This window comes from Apaloderma vittatum, unplaced genomic scaffold, assembly GCF_000703405.1.
Source record: "Apaloderma vittatum isolate BGI_N311 unplaced genomic scaffold, ASM70340v1 scaffold12825, whole genome shotgun sequence".
Classification (NCBI taxonomy): domain Eukaryota; kingdom Metazoa; phylum Chordata; class Aves; order Trogoniformes; family Trogonidae; genus Apaloderma; species Apaloderma vittatum.
The window spans coordinates 1-21,526 of NW_009716616.1; the positions used below are offsets into that span (position 1 = coordinate 1).

A 21,526-nucleotide genomic window follows, 5' to 3' on the forward strand; every position below is an offset into this window, starting at 1 on the left:
AGAGGCCGGCCCAGCCCTAACCTACGACAGTAAGAAATTTTCAAGATCTGTTTATTCTGCTGATAAGAAAAAACTGTGATATCCTTTCAGCAGCCAAGGCATAGCTGTACCACAGACACCACATACTGTGGTCATGACTATGCTGTTGTAAATGGAATAGTTTGGGCCCTGGCAGAAGTCTGCCTGCAGCTGTAAGGACCTTGTTACACCCTCCTGTGTGTCCAGTTCTCTGCATCTCTGCTATGTTCTAGTCCTTTATACTGCAGGTCTGCACTATTTTGCCTGAAACGAGGCCCCAGCAGTACGAACGTGGAAGAAGAAACATTGTCGTCTCCCCCACCCAGAGCTTCCTGTTCTGTCAACTTGCCTTCGAAAATAGTAATACATTTCATGCTCTTCTTGACAGAAAAACTTGTTTTTCCAGGAGATATTCCTTCCTCTGATCTTTCTTCCCTAGATTTGATACTATGGCTCAGGATCCGCAGCAGACTCGTCTTAGTTTGCCCTGTAGGGTGTTGAAAAGGAAAAGAAAGGGATAACTTCTCACATGGCTGGGATTTTTGAGTTCCTCTTTGGTATCCGGTCCCAGATTTTGAGGGATTGCCTACACAAGACCTCAGATACAAAATTACTTCAGCACTTATTTGTACTTTGTACTTTCCAACGGATGAAGACTTCATTTACATCAGCTGGTAAACTTGGTTTCAGACTGAATAAAAAAAATGTACTTCGAAGAGAAATATACTGTTGCAGGTGCAGTAAGGAAAAATGTTAATGTAAGTAATGCTGTAAATAGTGAAACATAGATCAATTCTTCATTCTTGCTTAATCACAGAATCACAGAATTGTTGAGGCTGGAAAAGACCTCTGAGATCATCAAGTCCAGCCTATGACCCAACACCATCACATCAATTAGACCACAGCATTAAGTGCCACATCCAGCCTATCCTTAAACACCTCCAGGGACGGTGACTCCACCAGTTCCCTGGGCAGTGCATCCCAGTGCCTGATCACCCTCTCCGTGAGGAAGTGCTTCCTGAGATCCAACCTAAACCTTCCCTGACGCAGTTTCAGGCCGTGCCCTCTCGTCCTGTCACTGGTTGCCCGGGAGAAGAGCCCGACCCCCACCTGACTACACCCTCCCTTCAGGCAGTTGTAGAGAGTGAGTAGGTGCCCCCTGAGTCTCCTCCAGGATAAACAGGCCCAGCTCCCTCAGCCTCTCATAGGACTTTCCCACTAGTCCCTACAATAAAAAGAGATAGGGGTTTGATAGTTACTGTGAAAGCTGTTTACAGAACTTTCAAAACATTCTGTTAAAAAGGTTAGTTTTTCATTGCAGAGCCTATGATGAAGCACAAATGAGCAGACTGAGTCTGTCTGTTTGGGTGCAATGAGAAAGATGGCTGAGAAGTAAAATTGCAGGTAAGTTAGTTAGAATGTCAGAAAGATGAGTGTTTAAATCATCAAAAGTCTCATTTGTTCCTATGAAGGATGCATTTTGCTATTTTTACCAGAAGCTTTGCAAGCTAGTGGACAAATTCTGCTAATGACTACAGCTCATTTTAGCTTTACCTGCATGTAATGCTTTCTTCCCTGGGGCTGGACTGTCAGCAGTGGTTTCCCAGATTTGCTGACGTGGTGTCGGTGCCGGCTCTTTCGAAGCACAGCAGAGCTTACTGCTGGGAGTAGCGCTCAGTTCTTCAATGCGCATGGTTACAGAAGACACAGGATGTTTCTGCTTGTGATTACTGCTTGTAAGTGACAAAACAAACAAGCAAGAAATTGTTTCAGACATGTAACACTGGTTTAAAAACCGCTAAGCTCAAGTTTTCTGCTAATTTAAATACTCATTTGAAATGCTTCTAGCAGTACGGAAAATTTTCTCTATTATCCCAGTCTGCACTTCAAAGGGAACTTCAAAGGAAGTTGAAATATTCTTAGCTTTTTAAAACTATTTAAAAGTCATTTCTTAGTCTATTTAAAAGATGTTCATTACTTTTAAGGCAACACCCTCATATGTTTTTAATAAAGTCAGAATGTTCTGTTATACCCACTTTGAATCCAGGAGGAACGAGTAAATTTACCATCAGCAATGAAAATAACCGACACACACATACACATACGTGTATATATATAGTCACATACATATATACCTAAGTCTCAGCATTAATAAAACATAAAAATGAAAATTCTGAAATAAACACTCTTCTAAACTGGACACGTTACCTCCCTTCCACACATACAAAATTGTTCCACAGCACTCTGCACTTTTAATTTACTTTACTTTGGTTTAATACCTTTATTTTATCATACTATTTTAAACAGAATTTTATCTTAATAACCCGTCTTTTTTAACAGAGTTTTTGCTTTTGTACCATTACTGCACATATAAATTGGGCACTGCGCAAGCTACTGGGCTGTGCTCCTGTAGAGATTACAGGTGATTTCATGCTTGAAGCTAGATTTGTGGTTGTTTCCCAGAGAGAAACCCAGTATAATCAAACATGAAAAAAACTTTTCCACAATGGCTCAGGAATCTGTCTTCAGTTTGCTGTGGAAGAACTTGTTTTTGAATGGTCATTCTTGGCACCAGCCGTTTTTCATCACTTTGTTCAACTCATGCTGAACATGTAACTATTTCTAATGATGAGATTACTTCTGATAAAAACCAAGGATAAATATGTTGTGACCATATAGACATAACATTGTAAAACCAAAAATGTGAAAAGAAGCAAGCTGGATTTTGTTCATGGTGTTTGCCATCTACTAAACAAATACATTTGGATATAATTTATATTTCAGTCAGCATATCCCAATGAGTGGCAATTCAGTCATGAAGTAGCAAGCCAGCTCTACCTGTAGGACAATAATTTTACACGAATTTCCTAGGTCACAGGGAGTAACTTTATCACGTGCTGGAGACAGAAAAATATTTTCACTTCTTTGCTTTAACTAGTCCCAATAATTTGAGACTACTGAGATATTTGAGATCATTTTGTTTCAGCATCAGAGTACTAGTGTGTTTTTCAAGATTTTTCTTTTCCATTACTGTAACTGTTTAAAAAACCCACAAACCACGAACTTTGTTTTTAAAAGAGGAGATTGTCAAAGGCCAAAAATGCAAGACAATGAAAAAGGAGAAATCTAATAGATAGCTCATATCTCTTATTAACATAATAGCAATATGAGGACATACTTATTCTCTGGATTATTTTCTCCATTATAACAATCCATCATCAGACATTTGGCATGAATGGCCTTCACTGTCTCTAGGTCTCTTTTTCCTTGTTCAATCTCTCTTTTCAAAAGACGTATGTCTTCACTCTAACAAAAAGAAAATCAAACGTTTTATTACAATCACTCCTAAACATGTTTCATTTCTGAGTGAAAACTATGCAAGATCTGATAATAATTTGGAATAATGGCTCTGTTAGGACAGCTGCAAAACTTTGTATACTTTTGCAGGTAGTCTCCTGTGCTTGGCAATAGAACTTTTCAAATTGTTACTCCTTTTTAGGAAAAGGACAAGCATTCTCTTGAGAGAATTACCCCTTGAGATATGAACAGCCATATGTCTGAATAATGTAATGAGGTCATTGCCTCCCCTTGTTACAAGCAAATAAATATGGAAAAAATAAAATACAAGATATGTACATTACAGCTGTTGTCCTGTCATTCTACAGATCACAGCTGTATCCCACACTGTCTCTGAAAAATGGGAAGTAAAAACCATACTCTTCAAGTAAATGTTGGATCTAACTTGGAATCATTTGGACTATGGGAGGAAACAGGAAGGAAATTCCAATGATGATCACTTTACAAGTCCCATAGGGACAGAATGGTAATGGACAATGTGGACACTGGCCCTCATCTTTCCAACATGTGCAAGGTCACATAGTCCACATCAGCAAAATCACCAAAATTGCCCAGTACACTCTCCAATATCTTTGAAGAGCTGGAGTATTTTCTCATATTCCTTCTAATCAGTGTCTGCAAAATTCTACTTTTCCTGCTACTGTCTGATTCCTTGTTTTTTTCATTGTTCCACTACCACCATTCCTAAAACTTGTGGAACTAATTAACTGAATACTAACTTTAATTAAAAACAAGAATATGCTTTAAATTGGTGTTTCTGTTAGTCTATTTACAAATTTCCTACCGAGGATTGTTAGATTGAGCTGCTTAGTCACACGTGATAGATCACTGCTATTCTAGTCATTTTACTCATTATAGAACTCTCCCCAGTGGCTATTGCTGAGAGAACTTTTAGCAAAATTCGTAGAATTATTCATCCATCATCACTCAAATTCAGCTCTGCATTCTCTTGTAACAAGATATAAGCAATATTTCAAAACAGTAACATATTTCTAAGACAGCAGAGATCACATGTGTTTCTTTCAGAGCTGAATTCAGTCAGTATGTATCTGGGGATTTGGTTTGGGGGTTTATTTTCTGTTTGTCTTTTTTTTATTATTATTATTATTTTAGTTTGGTTTATTTTTGCAACAGTACCACTACAAAGGTATTTTGCAGATATTTGGGGATTTTTTGGCTGTGGTCCAATAAAATTTCATAAGCAAAAAATGTCACAGTCATTACTTTCTCATCACTTCAAATCTGACTAGGATTAACCTTCTTTTTTTACTAATCTATTGTAATATGAAATCACAATAATACGAGTCACATGGTTCTTGAATAGCATGAATAAGTACATTGATTTCTAGATACTCACAACAGCAAAATCCGAAGCATCACGTTCAGTCAAATAAATGTTGTAATAATGAAACCGGCCCTCTGTTTCAGTAGATAGTTCATACAAAAATTTATTAGCTTCTATGTCATCACAGTTGAAAGATACAGTATGGATGGGAATTTTACGATGAAGCTGGACTTGAGCCAAAATCTTTTCGGGGAGCTGAAAATTGAAAAATATGTATTAAACATGTGGCACTTAGAAATGGACTTTTCAAAACACGGACAATTCATGTAAGTTTGATAGGACAAGGGTTACAGTTTCGAACTGAAAGACGGCAGATTTAGACTAGATGTAAGGAAGAAATTGTCTTCTATGAGAGTGTGTATTGGGTCAGGCTGAGGTGGAGTTAATCTTCCCACAGCAGCTCTCTCAGTGCTGTGGTTTTTGGAACGGTAGCTGGAAGGGTGTTGATAGCACCTCGGTGTTTTGGCTACTGCTGAGCAGTGCTCACACAGCACCAAGGCTGTGGTTTTCCAACATTCCCCCAACAGCAGGCTGGGGTCGGGCAACATGTTGGGAGGGGACACAGCCGGGCCAGCTGACCCAAACTGACCAAAGGGTTATTCCATATCATATGACCTCAGCTCAGATATAAAAGCGAGAAGGAAGAGGGAAGTGGGGGGGCACTCGCTGTTTGTGATTTCCTCCAGAGCAATCGCTACGCGTACTGGAACTCTGCTTCCTGGGAAAGCGGCCAGACATCGCCCGCTGATGGGAAGTAGAGAATAATCTTTGTTTGGCTTTGCTTCCACGTGCAGTGTTTGCTATTCCTACATTAAACTGCTTTTTATCTTAACGCACTGGCCTCTTGTTACATCTTACCTCTCCCCTGTTCATCTGAAAAAGAGGAGTGATAGAGCAGCGTTGGTGAGCTCCTGGCCTCCAGTCAGGGCCAAAACACTGCAGGGTGGTGAGACACTGGAACAGGTTGCCCAGAGAAGCTGTGGCTGCCCCCTCCCTGGCAGTGCTCAAGGCCAGGCTGGATGGGGCTTGGAGCAACCTGGGCTGGTGGGAGATGTCCCTGCCCACGGCACGGGAGTTGGAACTAGGTGATCTTTAAGGTCCCTTTCAACCCAAACCATGCTGTGATTATACGAATTTAATCAGTCATACTGTTTCTTAGAGACTTGTATAGATCAGTTAAAAGCATATATTTTATATGGATTGCTATTTCACAATTATATAAAGTGAGATAATTTAAAGCTGAATTTGAAACACAATGCATTAAGGCACAGGACACTCCAATAAAATAAAATGTAAATTATAATATAATTAGTGCTCTATTTCTGAGATCTTAAAAGAAATTGCAAAAATTAAGGAAAACAAACTCCTACATCGATATTTAGTATCATTGGATGTATATATTAGTATTTTTAGATGTATATAACTTTGATATTCTTATTAAGCTAAATTAGTTCAGTGAAAAGTTGATTTGATACCAGGAAGCAAAACAGAGGCTGAGAAAATAGGAAAGTTAGTGTTCCTCCTCCAATAAAGAATTAGAAATTAGATGAGTAAGTAAAAGTTCTACCATGTATAAATATATTGAAAGATCTGTGGAAAGAAATTATTGACCCAGTTCTTTAACTTCTAACAACAGTTCGGTTATTCAGAATATTGTCATAAATCTTGACAAATTTAACAATATTTACAATATAATTTTTTGTTGTACTTTAATAGTTACAAGCAATCTTGGCCATGTCTCCTTTTTCATGTAAAAAGTATAAAACATAAAAGTCATTATTAGCTAAGTAAAAAGAAATTAAATATTCATTTTTTTCAAACTTAAAATATTAATATGAAGAATTTGAATAAGCCAAAGTATTCTTTAATAAAATTTTAATATATGCTCCTAGCTAAGTGTGAAACAATGTGAATATATTAATCTGCTGCAGATTGAGTTTTAATAAGTAATAAACAATAATAATCAATTTTTCTTTAGAAAATATCAAAGAATAAAACTAAAATTGACAACAACACAAAAAGACATGAGTCAAAGTTTCTCTTCTGATAATTTAAAATCATGTTTACATTTTGATATTCAAACCGTTTTGAAGCATATAAATCCATCCTTTCCTGTGGGCCTCTTTCCTCTTATCAAGAAAAGCAGAACAAAAAGAAAAGCGGACGTTTAGCAACATTTCTTCTTTATCAAGATACAAAGAAATGTTTCTGTTGGTTTCCGGTCTTTTCTGAATCCTAGATTTATTGAGTATGCTTCAGTAATTAATCTCATGTGGCCTTCAGCCCAGCTATTTACCTAAGTCAAGTCAGGTTTTTGCTGCATTACATCCAAGCTAAGTTTTCAAGGGCAAATAAAATATTTTTAAAATGTCATTCCCAGCTGCTACTCCAGAACTGCACCTACATGACATCAAATTTGACTCAGTAGGATAACAATGGAATCATACATTGACCTAGTTGAGCAACAATAATGGTTATATCTTTATATGAAAATAAAGTAATTTAATAATTGGACTCTCAGACATGACACAGTCTTTAAATAAGTTCTGCAACAGAAAGTAAGAAGATACTTACATATTTGATGTGTTCTTTGAGGAAACATGTTGGACACAAACTTGGGTTTGGGTTTTTTTTGCTATCAATCATTCTCTTTTTGGATTTTCAAGCAAGATTGCAAAAGCCTAATATTTAAATCCAACCATATCATGGGACCATCATTATGTTTTTGTTTTGAATTCATAAGATATTTGTACTAAGTTAGGGAGACATTTTATTTAATATAAATACTAACCATGGCACTAAAATACAGCATTAATGTTTAATTGATTCTTAAAACAACCGAGAAATGCCATGTGTTATGATGCATCAAAGACTGGACTGTGGGTGGAAGGTTCTAATCAAAATTGTTTCACAATTTCACACATTTCTCAGACAGAATTTTTCAATATTATGACAACATTCCAGAGCCTCCAAGAGACTCAGCTCTCTCTGTAGGTATGATATTCATACTTCAGCCTTATGTCACCACACTATTGCATTTTCTGTTTTGTCATTTCAGAAATACCTGGTCAGGTCTCCCATCAGTTAAGAGATAAATAGCCTGAGTGCCATTATCAGCAAAAGCAATCTGAAGAGCTTCGAGTGTATTTGTGGAACTTCCAACCTAAGAAACCAAAAAGACAAAGAAACAGTTATAAATACTTACAGTTCTTTGCTTCTGTTCTTAAATTCATAATGATAGTGTACAGATTCAAGGGATATTATGGAACTGAAATGAGTAATAAAATGGTGAAGATATTGATGTCAAATAGCCAGAAAAATCAAAGCAAGTGTCAAAGTAGCATAATTTCTTATCAAATCGGTATTCAGTGCTTATGCAAACACACATTAGCAAAATGCTGGCAGCAGAAATATGAGCTGTAGAAAAAAAAGCAATCACTAAAAGACTATAAACAAGTGGGAGGATGTAAGACAAAAGATATATTCTATTATATCTTCCCACTGCTGCTTCCAACGCAACACACTCCCTTGAAATATCTATTTTACTTAATCAAATAATTCAAAAGCTCCACAAAAGAGTTGCGCAAGTGTATTTCTCAAAAGTAGGTACTTCCTGGCTTTCTGAACAATATTTTTGTCAGACTATCTGCCCACTCAGCACCTCAATATAAACATTATTTATTTTTTAACACAAAAGTGTTAAGCAATAACAATGAAACATTCACAGTAAAGCAATACTGTGTCCCCTAAAAAATCATATTACAGTAATAGCACTTTTCCGGTGTTATTTATATACTTAGTGATCATGATCTGTATCTTTCTTTTTAGACTAAATGCAACTCTAAACTCACTAAAAAGCATTTCACAGCTTATAGGAACCTAAAACCTAAAGTTTTCATCTTCAGATTTCCACGTTTCAAACATTCAGTGTACAAAACCTTCCAAATTTAAGGGGAAAGTAAGGTTTTATCCCTGTGGAAAAGTGTTTCGTCAACTCTTAGTCTTTTAACGGTGCCAAAGCAAAATCCCTGAAAAGATGTGAGGCTGTTTTACACTAGTGTGACACCTGAGTACCACTCTGGAAAGCAATGAGGATTGTAGCAGTGTGAGAAGAGACTCAGGGTCCGCGTATATAATGCAGTACAGAAGATTAAAAATAAATCGCTAACATTGACCCATATATGCAAAACTATATTAAGACAGCATTTCTTCAGTCCTATTAGTTGTGTTAAAACTTCTAGTCCTTCCCTTCAGCAAATAGTTCTATTTTAAAGGGCAAAGGAAGTAAATTAGGTGAAATGGAATAAAAGGTACACAGCATTCTCCTGAAGAAATTGGCTACTCATGGCTTGGATGGGTGTACCCTTTGCTGGGTAAAACACTGGCTGTATGGCTGAGCCCAAAGAGAGGTGGTGAACGGAATTAAATCCAGTTGGCAGCCGGTCACAAGTGGTGTTCCCCAGGGCTCAGTATTGGGGACAGTTTTCTTTAATATTTCTGTCAGTGATCTGGATGAAGGGATTGAATGCACCCTCAGTAAGTTCGCAGATGACACAAAGCTAGACAGGAGTGCTGATCTGCTTGAGAGTAGGAAGGCTCTACAGAGAGATCTGGACAGGTTGGATCCATGGGCTGAGGCCAGTTGCATGAGGTTCAACAAAGCCAAGGGCTAGGTCCTGCACTTGGGTCACAACAACTCCTGGCAGCACTACAGGCTTGGGGAAGGGTCGCTGGAGAGCCATCAGGCAGAGAGGGACCTGGGAGTGCTGGTGGAACAGCTGGCTGAAAAAGAGCCAGCAGTGTGCCCAGGCGGCCACAAAGGCACCCTGGCTTGTATCAGATATAGTGTGGCCAGCAGGTCCGTGGAAGGGGTTGTGCCCCTGCACTTAGCACTGGTGAGGCCACACCTGGAATCCTGTGTTCAGTTTTGGGCCCCTTGCTACAAGACGGACACTGAGGAGCTGGAGAGGGTACAGAGAAGGGCAACAAAGCTGGTGAAGGGTCTAGAGCACAAGTCTTATGAGGAGTGGCTCAGGGGACTGGGATTGTTTAGCCCTGGAGAAAAGGAGCCTGAGGGGAGACTTTATTGCTCCCTACAACTACCTGAAAGGAGGTTGTGGAGAGGTGGGGATTGGTCTCTTCTCCCAAGTAACAAGCAATAGAACTAGAGCAAATGGCCTAAAGTTGCTCCAGGGGAGATTTAGATTGGACACTAGGAAAAATTTCTTCACCAAAAGGCTTTTTAAGCATTGGAACAGACTGCCCAGGGAAGTGGTGGAGTCACCATCTGTGGAGGTATTTAAAAGAAGTGTAGATGTGGTGCTTAGGGACATGGTTTAATCGAAGTCCTAGGTTAACAGGTGGACTGTTACAAAGTTTTAGGCACACATAATCAGTATTATGTGTAAATTGGCCATCCTGTCTCTTTTTAATGATGGTACATGGTTTTGATTTTTTTTCAAACACAACAACTTTTTCCACTATACCATGAGAACATACTGTGGATGCTGATGATGCGAGGGAAATAACTGCATCTCATCGTAAAAGCTGTTATTTTTAGATTTCGCAGTTGCTGCTGTTATAAATGAACACTATTTTTATCAGTGTTTAAAAAAAGTTGACATACTTCAACTACATGGCATAATCACCCCTAAAATTTTAAATGTCATCACCTCTAAAAGATCTTTAAGGAACAGTAAGTTACTGTTTATAGCTCAGCTTCCTTGTTTGACATCCTGGGACCGAAGAGTATAAAATGAGATCAAAGGATCTACCCTGATTAATATTCCAGAGCAATCCTCTGTTCATTCCAGCTGCACTGTAAAGCCAGCTTTCTGATCTCAGACTTATGCCTGCACTGCTTTACACAGGCTAAAAGGTCAGCAGCAGAGGTCATCCCCCTCCCCAAAAATGTTCTTGTACCATTCCCTGGACCATTTCAGATATCTAGATCTTAGAAGGAAATTTATGATTAACAATTCATAACTTCATGAATAATAATGAAAAAGGCCATCCTCAAATGCATATACAAGACAGTATTAAATTTTAGTAGTTCAAAGTATTACTGAGCTTGCAGGATGCTGTACCACAAATATGGCTGAAAGAGACAACTTTTCAAGTCTCAAGGAAGGTAGTAAAATTAAGTTTACTAACCTCAGTTATAAGTATTCATCAACTACCCAGTGAGGTCTCACTATTATTTTCTTTTCTCTGTGTGTTTATCTGTTAGTATTTTTGGAGAATACAAAGTTATTTATCTTGCTTTGTAGTCTCAAAGGTATTATGCAGCTTCCCCAATTCCCTCATTCCCAGGAATTTCATTATTAAGCATGAAGAAGAGCTGTCATAATGCTGAGGAGTTTTATTATATAAATATTTTTGTGTGTGTGTGTTAGAAACCACAACATGGGACATATCTTTACTGTTGCACGCCTAATTTTCAGTCCTGTGCTCCTAGCATTGCTGTCCACACTTGACACGTTAACTATTCCTAAAGCTGCTGACAGTTGCAACCTGGTGGCTGGCTGTGGCTGACTACAGGCATTTTTACTCTGTTTTGGGGGAAAATCCTCAGATGTTGTCAGAGAAAGAATATTGGATAGATAGACAGATGCTAGGTCCTAGTATGGTTGCTCTTGTGCTGCTATGAAGTTAAAGTCAGCTGTCTACCTATGCACCAAAAGGGACTGGAAATGCTCCTCCAGCTCACTGGCAGCAGTTTCCCTTACCACCTCTGAGTTTTAAGTCTGCCGGTGACAGCCCTGGTCCTTGCAGCAGCCCTGCAGCCGGAGTGACAAACCGAGTCACAGGGTCTGAGCACTGTCACAGTTCCCATAGAAATCAAATTGGCCAATGTTTGCGTCGTGGCTGCTCAACATAGCAGGCTGCGAGTTGAATTAATATGATCTCATAAACAGGTCCACTGTTAAAGGATTACTATGCCTGACAGATAATACGTTATTCTCAGATCTACTGAAGTCTCTATGCCATCTGTATTTTGAGCTTACGCAAGCCAAATACTTAGTCTATCCAAAAATATCCCAGCCATACAGACAGAGAAGACTTACAAATACAACTTTGTACAAACGTGCTTTGCATTAATTAGTTGTCATGTTACCTCAAGCCCTTTTATCCACAGCCAAGCATCTTGCAAATTTTCCTCATTAACTTCAGCAAGTTTCCCTTGCCATGGCACTGCTCGGGCACTAAATTTCACAAAGTTAAATCTCTTTTTGTATCTCAGTTGTTCCTGCAAGAGACAGCATCTACATTTTACTCTGTGTTAAAAAATACATGTGTCCTGAAATACTGACTAGTAGGAGTTGATTTAATTAATATTTTTAGTTGATTACATGGTTACAATAAACTATTACAATACTCAGTTATGGCGTATAGACATAAAGAGACAGAGACAATTATTGCCTGCAATTATTAAGATTACTTGAACTTCCCAATGTCTCCATTTACTCATACTTCTCAAACTACTTGAGCAGCAAATGTCAAGGAGAACAAGAAAGAGAGAGACAAAACTGTATAAACAGTGGTATAAGGAGGAGATTATGATTGCTTACCAAGGGAAATTGAAATCAGAAACTAAGACATAATGTAGAGCACGAGAACAAGAATTAAACATAGCAAACTGGCAAGGGACACTAGGACAGCAAAAGAGAATTAAGTTAAGAATTTGCTGAAGTTGCATTTGGACAGAAGTTATAAGGAGGGGAAGATTTGTGCAAGCTATACAGACTTTCAGAGCTCAGAATCTTTGCCTGCCTTTCATCACCATTTTTGTGCAGCTGCCTGTGAAACCTTCTGGCACAGTATCTAATAATTATCTGGTGCTGATCCACCTAGAGAATGACATAGCTCAAAAACCCCTCTGTTACAGTTTTAAATTTTCTAGCCCCGCTAAGGATAGTTATCGATGACTGACAGAATTTTTATTTGTCAGTTAGTCCTCTCATGTCTAAAAGAAGTTAGGAATAATCATATTTCAACAGTTCCTGTTTCTCTCAAATATTAATGCAAGCTTAGATGACATCATTGCAGATTTCTAAAATTAGGTGTGACAAATCCTTTTAGGTGTGTCTCCTGGTACTCACTGCTTTTGAGGTACTTTTTGCACTTTGCAAGCCCCTTTCCAAAGTTCTGAGTCATTGTAAGATGCAAAAAAGTTCAGAACGTTCTACACCCTCTCTTGTAAAAGTATGAAAGTAAATCTAGAATACATATTACAAATGACAATACGCTAGAGGAACTGGATGACACTTCTTAAAAATAAAAATTAAAATGCCAAAAGGTGTTTAATTACATAGCTTTTTTTCTGTTTTCTTTTCTTGTTTTTCAGGAGGGAGGTAGCTTGATGGAAAGAACTATATATGCCTTTTTAATTTCTAACATTTGCTCCTGATTTTTTCAAGTATTTGTACAAATGAGGAAAAACTTATAAATTTATATCTGAAAAATGAGCACATCAAGAAAAATAAAAATATTTTTATAAAGCTATTATATTTCAAAAATAGTTTTTAAAACTGAATAACAGAGTAACAGTCAGTAACAATCAGCGTACTCTACAACACTCCTCAGTCTTCAGGATCATCACTTTATCATACCTGTATAAGCTGAAATACTTTCTCCTTCACCAGTGGCAGCTTGTCCTTCATAGACTGGGATGTATCAATAAGAATATAGACATCATCTTCCAACACATTCCCAAAGAGCCCTCTGCTTCCCTGTTGAAGCCACTTAATCCTGGGGGAGAAGAAAACCAATCAAAACCTAGTCTGTAAAATCTTTGGAGCTTTGCGTATCAGAATCTAACAGGAGGAGCTTTTATCACTGCATTCTTTTCCCTAAGCACCTGTTACAAGCCGCTGTCAGAAGCAGTATATTCACCTTGATGAACTAATCCTTTGTCCCTATGCAACAACAGAAGGCATTTCCATTTCCTGATTTCAGTAGGATCTGGAGACAGACAAGACAGACGAAACAATACGACACCTTCACAAAGTCAATTGTCAAGTAGTTCGAGCTGGGAAATACCTAGTAGAAGTAACTATAATAAGTATTGCCCCTGCAACTGTTCACTCCTCACTACAAGGGTGAGGAGACACTGGCACAGGTTGCCCAGAGAAGCTGTGGCTGCCCCCTCCCTGGAAGTGCTCAAGGCCAGGCTGGATGGGGCTTGGAGCAACCTGGTCTGGTGGGAGGTGTCCCTGCCCATGGCAAGGGGTTGGAACTAGGTAATTTTTAAGGTCCTTTCCAAGCCAAACCATTCTGTAATTCTATGTTCTCCAGGCTGAACTCAGGAAATCTTTTAAGGATACGCTAATATGCCTCCCTTATCAGGAAACCACTTGAGAACCTATTCTGCACGAAACTTGAGCACTTTGAAGAAACTTAATGTAATACAGATGCTTCAATGCTTTGCTGACCTTGAGCATCAAATACAGATCTAGTTTTACATTTTAAACAGCATTGAAGCATGCCTGCGAGTTAAATACATGCATATATACTGCTATGTACAAGAACATTTCCTCAGTAATGGTTGCAGCAAGTCCAAATCTGATTTCCCTTGAGAGTCATAAACCACTTGTCTACTCTGAAACAGAGACCTTTAACAGACAGAGTATTATGGCCCTGAGAAAAATATTACTCACCTCCACAGAGGTTTAAAAATGATGTCATAGAAACTTAAAGGATCTTTTTACATTTGCTACTGATAACTACTTTCCCATTAGTTACTTCCCCAAAAAGTGTTTCATGAGGTCTACCAAGACTTTGTAACAATGAGACAAATCATTTAAAACAGCAAACTCAAAATCTTGGCCTGGTTTTCAAAAACACGTATTCAGCAAAATCCTTCACCTCAAACTTTTCTTTCACAGTACGTTAATGTTAACCTAAATTGAGTAAGATGAAGATAAACTAAAAGGAGTAACAAAACTCTGTTTGACCTTGCTAAGTGTATCAGGCTGTTACACTTTTGCTAGAGAAGCAGCAATAAAATTGAAGTACACGTTGCTTTTTGCAGTGAGACGCCTCATTGAATATACAAAACAGGGCAACATTTATTCTTTCTCTTGGTTCTGCAATATCCATTTTTAAAGTTTCCTTCTTCTCCTAATGTAGATATAAGAGGCAATTTACTTTAGAGCGTCTTTAGAACAGATAAATAAGACCCTCCAATTGCCTATTTGTCTGCAGATGTCCTAAAAGACCTACGAGTCTATCTCTACGGCTGCAGAAAAGCAAACGAGGGAGTTAGCTTGAGCGCTGACCTTCTGATCATATACATTAATAGCTCTCGCCCCGACTGATCTAGACTGTCCAAATTTGTCTTCAACACAAAATTGTAAGAACACTAGAAAACCATTATTAGTATGGACGCAAGCCAAGCTGTGCTGCTTGGTGTTGGATGTATCACAAGGGATCCTAGGTACACAGGATGAACGTTTACCACGTTTTATCGAGGATTCTATAAGTTTTTTGCCACCTTATGTCCCGATGATTTTTGGCACTTTCAGCAGTATTTCAGTAAGGTGCAGACCGACTTCCACATTTGTCTTCCAGAAGGTGGACAAGAGATAAAACTCTTCATCAGTCACATGGTTACTAAGAAGGCCTAGACACAAATATCTGATCTAAAATGTGTTTCTGGCTTTGTATCACTACTGGCAGTTTACCAACCACTTCAGCTTATTATGACAGTACATGTCAAACATTTCAACACCAACGTAAAATAAAACAAACTGATTTTATATGACAGAACACTAACCTTCCTTCCACTTGTCTGAGAGCTGTCCTCATTTTCTCTTCATACTGCTTATACTTTTCTGTACTAACATACACATGAACTACAGATCCATCTTTCCAGAAGGTATGTACAAACTTGTCACAGTATTTTGCATCAATTACCTTCCTATTTGTGTCCTACAACAAATAAAAACAGTCTTCATGTTCCAAAACTTATTATTTTGTAGTCCTTTTAATATCTGGCAAAAAAATTTCAAACCTACATGGTTGTTGCACATGAACAGGTGCAGAAATGTACATGGGATGGGATGTTCACAGAACTTGCTCCTAGCAAAAGTCAATAGAAACTGTTTTTATTCTTATAGCTAGCAAAAATGGAATCTTACCAGAGTGTAATAGTAAAGCTTGAGAAAAACAAATAAAAGACAAATGAATCCAAATTTGTTTAAGGACCAGCAAACAGTGGAGCAGCCAAGACCAGCACTTCTAAGGAAAAATAAAGATGACAAGTAATCTTTGCCCTACCCCATACAAATATATAAAACCAAGGCACTGCTTAAGCCAGTTCTGGTTTGTCTTTGCAGATTATATGTGGACCAGGAAGGACTTCTTGAAACAGTAATTTACAAAGAGCCTTTTGAAACAATCTTATTTATGACGATCTTTGTCCCATTCTGCTAATCAGCTGATTTTACCAAAAACTATTAAAAAAACCAGACAATACACTTTATCATAAATTCATCTATCAGTCAAGTTTACAAGCTTTAAAAGTAAAACCAAACAACTCACAAGACACAAGGGAAAATTAACAACACTCACAGCATCAGTTTGTGAAGATTCATCCTCTGGTTTAGTTTTTATGTCAACAATGCCCTCAGCATGGCGAAAAGTACAATCAGCAAGTGCATCGTACAGTGTGAGCTCCTGAGCTTTCAAGCCATACTTCTTCAACCACTTCTCAGAATTCAAGTATCTGTCATGCGTATGCTTTTGCAGTGGATGATCATCTTTGGCTGTTAACAAAGAAAACAAAACAAACAAAGTCTCCTGTATACCATGGTACATTTTGGACAAGCTACTTTCAAAAACTGATATGGAGTCAAAATTTTCAAACTTATTCTGCTGGCACTGACAGCATTGGAGTGAATGGATATTTCTGACTGGTTTTTAATATTCTCTACTTTGTTCGTGGTTTTCTCTCTTATCAGACAATTCTTTGCAAAAAATCCTTTGTAACTGGAGCAAAACCATTAGAAGGCAGAGATCGAAGAAGATAAATAACTACAGAATCAGCACATAAAAGGAATATTCTTTGTAGTACGAAGGTTGACTTAATCTTCATATTGGCTGAATTACAAAATGCCAGAACACATTCCTATATAAGATATTTAACCTCAAGAAGAAACATCTGAGAAAATAAAACAGAAGATATAATTTGAAATACAGTTGAGAACATTGGTTAACACATTGGTCAACACTGTCACTGGTCTTTTTGAGAGAAGGCCCTTTAAAGTAAAAGGTAAACTACAATGTCTTTGGGAGAGATTTCTCAGCAACATTGTTTGTAGGCTGAATATTGCACCACGTATCCCAAGCCACGGATCACTTGTGTACCATCTTAGCATTTTCTCTAGCTCTACACCCACCTTCTAGCATTTTTATTAATACTGAAAGAAGTAGGATTTCTTTTTTGTCTGATCTCTTACAACTGTTATGTTTACCCTTTTATGTCATACCGTCTTAGAAATTATCTAAGGTCCATGTTAAGGTTGGGCACTGCATACCTCCAGATACTGGTAAGAGGATACAGGGCTCTACACTCACTCATCATTAGCTCAATAAACCACACCCAAATGAACCAGCAGTGGATCTCATAGCAGGGTGAATATATTTTGTCACACTTTAATTTCTGTGGACCTCAGTTGTATAGATGTCTACTCTGTTTAGATGTAGCCACAGCAACAACAGTATTGAGACCCTGAGGCTGTAAATAAACCTATGGAGATGTATATTGCCCTAATACACAAAGAGATCAGCCAGCATTGGGGCAGGTGCAGGGTCACAGCCTGTTCATGTGGAAACATTTAATTTCTGAATGCTTGTGGTCCTTAGAACAGCCAGTGTGGCAAGTCACAAATGCACGCACATAATTTTAAAAAGAATTTTTCCACACGCTTTATGTAAAAAGTCACATATTGGTTTAGGTAACTAGTGCATTATCTGGAGAGCTGGCAGAAAAAATCATCTCTTTTTCTCTGTTTCTTCTCCTGCAGAACATTGCAGTCTTCCGACCAAACTACATTTTGCAGGAGAGCATTTTAAACAGGTTGGGAAGGCAAAAACAGGAAGAAATTTAGGCAGATAGAGAGACTGCAGTTAGTTGGATCAACAGACAACAGTCAAATAACACTGAAGAACTGACAAAATAAATCACACTCTAATTTAACTTCTTTTAATTTATTTATGAAGTGATTACTTATGAAGGCAAATATTAGAAGAACATTAAAACTGCACAGTCAGGAACACATAAGTAAACACTGGAATTAGGGCTGCCATTGCAGATTTGTTGTGGTCTTTTTGTTCATATGCATTATGGTATACGTGTTTAATTTAATATGCAAAGTCCCGCTGAGTCAGAAGATGCTATTACCAGTATCAAGAACTGTATTATACCTTCACAGAAGAAAAAACTCAAGCTTAAGTCCTGCAGAGTTGTGTTATTAACAGATGTACAAATCCAGTGCAGGCAGAGAAAAACTCCCAGCTTCAAATCTTCACCATCACCACCCTAGTCACGCATCTCAACACACCACTGAGAGTTCAGGTGACTGACCAACTCACTGTACAAAGTGTTCCTCAGCAGATGATCCAGAAGAAGTCACCAAGCTCCAGCCTCCAGCCAGCTAAAGCAAAAGCAATTGGACTGCAAAAACAATCCTGGAGCTACACAAAATCTCTGATGACTTGTGCTAATTCAACCTGAATCTTTTATCAACTTACGCAAAAAATACCATCAGACGCCATGTTAAGCATTTTAAAATCAGTGACTAATGCAGAATATAGGCACTGACAGTCACAGCTATGATCCTGAAAATCCACCTCCTCAGTTGCAGTCCAATACTGAGGCTGTCTAGACTCTACAGATTCCTAATTTTTCAATACTTAAATTTTGTCAGTGTGATCATTCTGCTCTAGAGCATGCCCAGAGCACCTCCATCTTAGCAGGGCTGAGTAGCTTCTCACCACCCCCTGTTTAAGCCTTCCAGAGATTTAGAAACCCGCTATGCTTCTGTCCCCCGTAAGGCTCAATCGAAACAATGTGCACACAAAAACAGATGGATCATGTTCTAGGCCAAACATAACGGTGGGAACTACCAGTTTAATAAACAAATATGGATGTTCCTCACACAAGAGTTGTCAGAGCACTCATCTGGAATCGGTCTCAGTTCTCTCCTTTTGACTAAGAGAATTCAAACCCACACTTCTTCCCTTTTAGGGGAACAAACTAGCTACCAGGCTGGAGGCTATCCCAAGAACATGATGGGAGAGCAATGAAGTGCTTCCCCAGATGTGTAGAATAAAGATTTATTAGCCCAGGCAGAGAAGAAGAGACCACAGAAAACATATTTTGATATCTTCAAACCTGGGCAATTCTAAACCTAGTCACTGGTGAACTTAAAATGATGTGTTTCAGCCTGAGCTGTTAAAGTTCAGCAATATTAAACAGAGATTTGTAATGGAAAGTTTTAAGCAACCCTACATTTAGATGCCAAGTGTATGTGCTACCTGTGTATAGACATTTCTGAGAAAATCATCCTCAAATTGATGTGTAATCAAAATTTTTCACAGATGAAATATTGATTATTAATACAATGATAACTCTCTTGAAAGAAACGTAAATGATACCACCTTGAGAAGCAGGCTGGTCAGATTCTGATAAAATTTTCTGAACTTCTCTTACTGTAGCCCTGGCTTCTTCCAACTCCTTCCAGATCAAAAAGACATCTTCACGGACACCAGCTACTACAAAAGAAATCACAAATACAGAACTTGACATTTTGAGATAATCTCTGCCTTTTATAACTCCTCAACAGTGACAAGTGGTGTTCTTTGACAGACTTCAAAAAAGGTCTCAAAGATGGCAGGAGGACAATGAGAGGTGCTTAGACTGGTGGAAGTGATCTCCAGAGTTGACCACAGATTTCTCCACAACAGAAGCAAATACTTTTTAACGCTCTCAGACAATAATAACGCAATTTCACAAAGAAATTCACACATTATCCCCTGGAATTCACTGTAAAAACTGGCTCCAAATATTAGACCCACCTTTGAAACTTTAAACAGAAGTTCTTTTCAAATCTTTCAATTCCCTTAAAGTACAAGAATACCTTTATTTAAAATTAGATCTTCTTTTTCTAAAGAGTGTGTGATGAAATTTTGCTAAGTTTATTTTCATCTTAAAAATTCTCAATCATCATAAATAAATGTTAAAAAAGGTAAATGTTTTACTATAAGGCTCTATTATCAAAAAAAAATGGAAAAATCCAAACCTGGAGTTGATACAAGGGGTTTTTTAAGCTCAATAAACATGTCTGTCTTGATTAAAAAATAATAAAATGTGTCTATTTAGTAAAGTATAATTACTGAAGTCAAGGTACCACATATACCTAAGCATTTTGAAAAACGTGTTAAATTAGGTTAGTCTCAGCATATAAACTGCAATATAGGACAATACTGGAAAATTGTAGTGTTACAGCAAAAACAGAAAAAAAACTGAGTCATGAGCTATCCTAATCAGAAATGCAGACTACAACCTACTGTAGACTACAACCTATTACTGAATTGCACATAAAGGTGCTGAACAAGGCAAACTTTATCTTATCATCTAGTGTTTCAGTTAACATACACTAGTGGTTCAGTGTAGAGATAAAACATGCAAACTTGTCTACTAAAGTGGGCTATCTGTAAGCAAACCTGATCATTTTGTTCTTTGATAAATTTCCCTGAAATGATAATATGAACATTTTACAAAATAACAACTCATTTTTAACTGTGAAACGCTTTTAGTTTCTATGAAATATTTAGAAATGTGTTATTGTACACTGCCATCTCCTGGGACCTTCTTGCATTTCAAAAACATCTGTTTCAGCCATTTAGGGCAAAGATCAGTATTTCCTAAATCACAAAAAGCTCTAGTAAAGCAGATCATTCCACAGTATAAAACACGAAAGGAAGGAAAAAATTCAGGTTGTCATCATTACCTTTTAAGTTTAAGAAAAATATTCTGTTCAAGTACTTCAGAGAGAAGTCAGCTTTTCTTTCATAAAAAAAACCTCTCCCCAGAAATGCAAAACATACAAAAGCTGAGCATTGGCAAAATTCCACCAAGTAGAGAGCTATGGATTTTCTGATGAGCAATCAGCCACTGGATATATATACACACCTCTTGTCACAGTTAAAACCACCAACACATGCATTTACCCCACATGCACACATACTTCTAAGCTTCAAACTGTTAAGAGTGCAATTCCAGTGGAGCTGTCTCCAACTAAATCTGGATATCCTCCGTAAGTTATAAAATGCTGGGATCCAGATTTAATTTTACAAATGCTTTTAATGCAATGTTATTAAGAGAAGTACGCATATTTTAGCTACCTCTAAAACAATGCTGATTATATTATTGTGTTGCTTCACTTCTGCTTAAATTGATGCTATAGACCCATCAGATTTATAGATTATTGTTACCGTCCTCAGTAAGATCTGTGTATTGAATTGCTATTATACAAGAACATTTTTTTCCTTTTTTTATGCTGCAGCACAGCAAAGTAAAACTGCATGCATTTTCAAAAAACGTGTATTTGAAGACACTCATTACACAGGCCAAATGCAGGCATCAACTGCACACTGTGAAGGTCAAGTTGTTTAGAAAACCGTTTATCCGGCACCAGTTTTATCCTGGATTCAACTGGCAGAGCAGGTTGCAAGCAGTGACAAGCGTTGCAAGTTCCTCTTGCTAAACAGGTGGTTCACCCACCTCCACCTTAGCCTCTT

The 21,526-nt window shown here is 37.9% G+C and overlaps 1 protein-coding gene across 1 annotated transcript in view; it reads right to left on the minus strand.

The window, feature by feature from the left end:
• Window positions 1–203: 203 nt before the first annotated feature.
• The window catches only part of VWA3B (von Willebrand factor A domain containing 3B), a 41,917-nt gene continuing 20,594 nt past the window's right edge, over window positions 204–21,526 (minus strand). The window contains exons 8-17 of the mRNA XM_009869613.1: window positions 19,382–19,498; window positions 16,295–16,488; window positions 15,498–15,652; window positions 13,333–13,471; window positions 11,838–11,969; window positions 7,785–7,883; window positions 4,733–4,915; window positions 3,197–3,324; window positions 1,573–1,679; window positions 204–505 (exon numbers count right to left, since the gene is read on the minus strand). Coding sequence (XP_009867915.1) covers window positions 204–505; window positions 1,573–1,679; window positions 3,197–3,324; window positions 4,733–4,915; window positions 7,785–7,883; window positions 11,838–11,969; window positions 13,333–13,471; window positions 15,498–15,652; window positions 16,295–16,488; window positions 19,382–19,498 — 1,556 coding nt within the window. The remainder of the gene's footprint in view (window positions 506–1,572; window positions 1,680–3,196; window positions 3,325–4,732; window positions 4,916–7,784; window positions 7,884–11,837; window positions 11,970–13,332; window positions 13,472–15,497; window positions 15,653–16,294; window positions 16,489–19,381; window positions 19,499–21,526) is intronic.